General features: G+C 71.8%; 1 protein-coding gene across 1 annotated transcript; it reads left to right on the top strand.

Annotated features, from left to right (window-relative positions):
* Nucleotides 1–1,602: 1,602 nt before the first annotated feature.
* On the top strand, nt 1,603–3,295 carry EMIHUDRAFT_447078 (hypothetical protein). Its single transcript, XM_005786370.1, has 2 exons — nt 1,603–2,742; nt 2,834–3,295. The coding sequence occupies exons 1-2, from the start codon at nt 1,859–1,861 to the stop codon at nt 3,210–3,212; spliced, it is 1,263 nt and encodes a 420-aa protein (XP_005786427.1). The 5' UTR covers nt 1,603–1,858; the 3' UTR covers nt 3,213–3,295.
* The last annotated feature ends 1,521 nt before the right edge of the window (nt 3,296–4,816 follow it).

The raw sequence follows: 4,816 nt of genomic DNA, 5'->3' as shown, positions 1-4,816 counted from the left end.
ACCCTCTCGCCCCACCCAGCGGCCCGCCGCCCTCATCGCCTCCACCCTCTCGACCGATACCGTCTCCACCGCCGCCATCGCCGCCCCCGCCATTTCTGCCTGATCCAAGCCCGCCGCCACCATCTCCACCGCCGCCGACGCCGCCGCCGCCTCCCTCCCCACCTCCGCCCTTTCCGCCGCCGCCATCGCCGCCCTCTCCCTCGCCACCACCTGCGCCACCGCCGCTACCGCCGCCGCCGCCGCCGCCGCCGCCGCCCTCCTCGCCTCAGTCCCCGCCGCTGCCGCCGCCGCCGAAAGCTCCCGCCGATTTTCTAGTTCGCCCCTCGCCGATGGGGGCGGACCGGCTCCTCGAGGTCCCCGTCCTCGCTGTCACGCTCCTCGCCTCGTCGGGCGCCGTCGTCTTGTGCTCGAGGGCGACCGGCCAGCGGGTGGCCGAGGGGCCATACCTGCGCCTCCCCCTCGCCAGCTTGCAGGTGCTATCCGCCTCGCGCGTGCCTTGCACACACACAATTTTGCTGTTGCTGTGACGCTTTCTGTCCGTCGCCTCTGCCCTTCAGGTTGTGGCCGACGTCTTCCTCGCGGCCCACGCCTTTTGGGCCCGAGACATCCTCGGAGCGCTCTGGACCTCTGCCTGGTCCGTCCTCAGCGCCGTGCTCGTCGCATCATGCGCTTTGGCAGGATACGCCGCTCACGTGCTCCGCCGCTCACGACTACCGCCCCTGACCCCCCCTTTATCTGCTCCGCCGCCTTCGCTGCCGCCCTCGCCGCCACCATCTCCGCTGCCCTCGCCTCCAGCCTCGTCTCCGGCGCCACCACAACCTTTGCATCTCAATGGCCCGAAAGGCTCCGCTGGCTGGAGTCTCCCGTTCCGTCTCGCGCGGCGTGCGCCGCCCCCGCTGCCGCGCGACGCCTCCCCGCAGACGCCGTCGTCGACGTCCTCTCTCTCTCAAGAGTCTCGCGAGTCGGCGTTTCGGCAGGCCACGTCGAAGGAGGCTGCGTCGTCAGCCCTCGGCACGGCGGCGACTTGGGCGGCGCTCGCGCTGTCGCCTCTCAACGCTGAGGCACTCTACCTTCTGCCGTGGCGGCGCCGCTCCTACTTCCGCCTCCCCACCCTCGCGATGTGCGTTTGCGTGTCTGCCGTCGCGCTGCTGCACTCGGGAGGCATACTCGTCGTCAGCTTGCAGCTGCTCGCAGCCGCAAACGCCAAGGCCGACGATCTCGACGACGAGGGCCGCCTCGCCGCTGTCTACCTGGCGGTCTACGTCTCCTTGCTGCTTGCGGTCGCGGGGCTACTGCTCCGCGTCGGCCGCCTCTGCGCCATCAGCGCCCGCGCCCTGAACCTGAGCGCAGCGGTGATACGGCCGGCGAAGCTAGGGCGGTTCGCCATGAGGCGCGAGCAGGGCTCGCAGAAAGGCGGGGCTCGGCCGGCGACGGCGGCGGAGGCGCGCGCGCGGGCAACCGCGGCGAGGCAGGAGGAGGCGCGGCTCCTCGAGGAGGCTGCTGCTGCTGCCTCGATGTACCAGGTGCACCTCAGCTGCAACTCGGCCGTCTCTCGGCTATCTCTCAGTCTCCGCCTGTCTCCGCCTCGACGTGCTAGGTCTGCGACGTGCGTGACGAGCTGCTCGCCGCTGCCAACGTTGCGAGGGAGACGGCGGAGCGCGAAGAGGCGGAGGCGGTGCGGCTGGAGGAGCTGGAGGCGGAGCAGGCTGCTGCGGCGGCCAGCAGGCGGGCGAGCGTGGGAGGCCGGGTCTCGCTGCGCGACAGGCGCTCCAGCGGGGTGGTGGCCTCCTGGACGACGACGCCGCAGGGCGACTCGCTGTCTGCGGCGGTCGCGGCCGGGCCTCTGGCTTGCGACGGCATGCTGGCGAGGGCGAAGGTAGCTCGAGACGGGATGGAGGAAGCGCGCGCAAGGGCAGCTGCGGCTCGACGTGAGGAGAGCAGACTCCGGGCCGAGGCTGCCGCCGCCGCGGCGCTGCTGCAGATGTGCGATGTACGGGACGAGCTTCTCGCCGCTGCCAACCTGGCGGCGGAGGCGGCGGTGGGGGAGGATGCGGAGGCGACGAGGCTCGAGATCCTGGTCGAGGAGTACGAGGTGTGCGCTGATGCGGCGGCGGGCGGTATCAAGCGCAGCTCCGTCCGCGATGGGGTGCTCCAGCGGACAAGGGAGGCGCGAGTTGCGGCTGCGGCTTCTCGTGCTGCTGCCGGCCGGGCAGAGTCGACGGCGGTGAAGCTGGAGGAGGGCGCTACCTCCGCCGCTCCCGGCGAGCGCGATGCGGCTCTTGCTCGCGCGCGGGCGGCGCGGGAGGCGGCCGGTCGCGCGTCAGTTGAGGCGCATCGGCTCGAGGCGCTGGCGGCGGCCGCAGAAGCGTCCACCAAAGCCAACGTCTCCGCTGCTGCTGGTGACGCCAGTGACCACCCCGAGTCCTCTCGCCCTCGCGCCGCCGACGAAGCGCGTGCGACCGCCGCCGCTCGCACGCGCGTCGAGGTCGCCCTCTCTGGCGGCGGCGGCGGTAGCGCTGCGGCACAGGCGCAGCGACAGATCGCTGCGGAGACGAGCCGCAACCCCCACGTGCGTGAGGCGGCGGCGCGGCGGGTGGAGGAGGCTAGGCAGCGGGCGCGCTCCGAGCAATCCTCCGAAGCAAGGCTGTCCCAGAGAAACAGCGGCCTCGTCTCGGCGATTGAGGCGCAGCGCCGGTGGCTCACGGACCGGCTGGCGGGACGGCCAGAGCCGGCGGCACCGCGGTGCGCGACACGGCCTCCGAGACACACCTCCGAGACACGCCTCCGAGACCGCCCTTCTGAGACCATATCGTGCGCTCCCGCGTCGATGCAGGCGCGACGTCGACCTCGAGGCCACCGACTGGATGAACGAGGCCGTGCTCGCCGGCAGGTCGTCTGCGGTCCTCCCCGGCATCTCGTCGGCGGCGCAGCGCCTGCCGGCGGACGGCGGTGCAGCAGCAAGCGTGGCGTGGGCAGACGTCGACCAGGCGCGCGAACGGCAAGGCCGCGTGGAGCGGGCGCGCGAGGCCTCCCTGGCCAGGGTAAGGAGCCTCTCCCCCGTGTCTTCGCCACGGCGACTCCGAGCACGCAGCAGCAGCAGCAGCAACAACAACAGATCGTCATCTCGGTCGCCCGTACGCTCGCCCGGTCGGTCGGAGAATAGCCCTGTCTCGCCGATCAGGGGCGCCGTCGCAAACTTGTTTCGCATCTGAGTGACCAAAGTGACGACATTTCCGCTCGGGCCTCGGCATATAATATGTGGTACTAGATGGTATTTTCTTTTTAATGCGACGCCAAACTCATCATCGATCATTGGAACATGATGTCCCGCAGGGCTGGAGCGAAAAAAAGCAAACGAGTGGTCCCGGGGGCGCGGCCTCCCGCTCTCTCAGCAAGAGGGGACACATGGCGGATGGTGGTCGGGCCCTTGCCAGCCCGGCTCTGCCGGCTCAGCTTCAGGCTCCGGCGCCGCGGCGCCTTGCAACTCTGCGATCCGCGCCGCGAGTCGCGCGAGCTCCGCCTGTCGCGCGGCCGTGGCCCTCGGGCAGCAGTACGCGTCAATCTCTTGCCGCAACTGCCGAGCAGCGACCGCCACTGCGGGCCGTTGCGCCGGCGGCAAAACCTACAGCCCAATCCAGACTTCCCCTCCATCCCTCTGGCGAGCTGAGGTGGCGGGGCAGAGGAGGCTGCGCCGCCTGCAGCTGTGCGAGGAGCCTCGCGTGCAGACGCTGGTTGGCGGCGTGGCGCGCCTTGCGGTCGGCGACGCCACGCAATCGCACCTCGATGCGCCGCACCTATTCATTCCGCCGACGCTTTCAGCCTGGGCTGCCTCCCCTACACTTTCGATGCGCCTCGTTTTGTCTTCGTGCGCCTCCTCCTCCTCTGGCAACGTGCCGCCGGAGAGCGGTGACGTTGGCTCGGCCAAGGGCGGACCTCCCGCCGCTGCCGCCCCTCCCGCCGCTGCCACCCCTCTCGCTGCCACCCCTCTCGCCGCCGCCCCTCCCGCCGCCGCCCCCCCCGCAGGAGTAGCGCTGTCGCCGGCTCCGAAGCGCGCGTCCGCACAGCTCGGCGCCGAAGGGAGAGAAGCGCCAAGCCCGCACGGCTGTGGCGAGTGCGAGAGGCAACTCGCTCTGCCGTGCTCGCCCCGCGGCCCGACCGGCTGTCTGACTGTCTGCGGCGAGGGAAACGCGGCGATTCCCCGCCCGGACGCTGGCCAGACTCGCTCCGCCTGCGGTGTCTGCTGCTGCGACGCCTGCTGCTGCGGTGTCTGCTGCTGCGGTGTCTGCTGCTGCGGTGTCTGCTGCTGCGGTGTCTGCTGCTGCGGTGTCTGCTGCTGCAGAGGGCAAGGTGTCGCAGGCGCCGGCGCCAGCTGCCGCTGGACGGCACGCCACTGAAGCAGCTCGCGCAGCGGCGCCGGTTCGGGCACTCGGAGATGCCCCATCCCTTCGGCCGATCCGCCACCCGCGCCGCCACCCGCGCCGCCCGCCACGCCCACCGCGCTGCCCGCCGCCTTGCCCCGCCCCGCGCCCTCGCAGCAATGCGCCTCAGCGCCGTCCGCCGCGCCGTCCGCCGCAAACTGCGGCAGCGGCCGCGGAACGCGCCGCGAGGTGCGGGGAGGCAGCAGCGCCTCCCACGGGGAAGGCGGCGGAGGAGGAGCGACGACTGGGGCGGAGGGAGCAGGGCACGCCTCAGTTCGTGACGGGGAAGGGGCGAGCGTGGCCCTGTCGCCTGGGCCAGACTGTCTCCCGAAACGAGTGGCGGGCGGGAGAGAGGGCGCCGTGGGCGGAAGGATGGGGGTGGGAGGATGGGGGTGGGA

Source organism: Emiliania huxleyi (genome assembly GCF_000372725.1).
Source record: "Emiliania huxleyi CCMP1516 chromosome Unknown EMIHUscaffold_1511, whole genome shotgun sequence".
Lineage (NCBI taxonomy): Eukaryota > Haptophyta > Isochrysidales > Noelaerhabdaceae > Emiliania > Emiliania huxleyi.
The sequence above is the reverse complement of the archived record's forward strand: the minus strand, read 5'-3'. Positions and strand labels throughout refer to the sequence as shown.

What these genes read in the sequence shown, in the direction of transcription:
- EMIHUDRAFT_447078 (XM_005786370.1), top strand. Translation starts at nt 1,859, where the DNA reads ATGCTGGCGAGGGCGAAGGTAGCTCGAGACGGGATGGAGGAAGCGCGC. An exon ending in CCAGAGCCGGCGGCACCGCG is followed by an intron (nt 2,743 to 2,833) that starts GTGCGCGACACG and finishes GCGTCGATGCAG; the next exon opens with GCGCGACGTCGACCTCGAGG.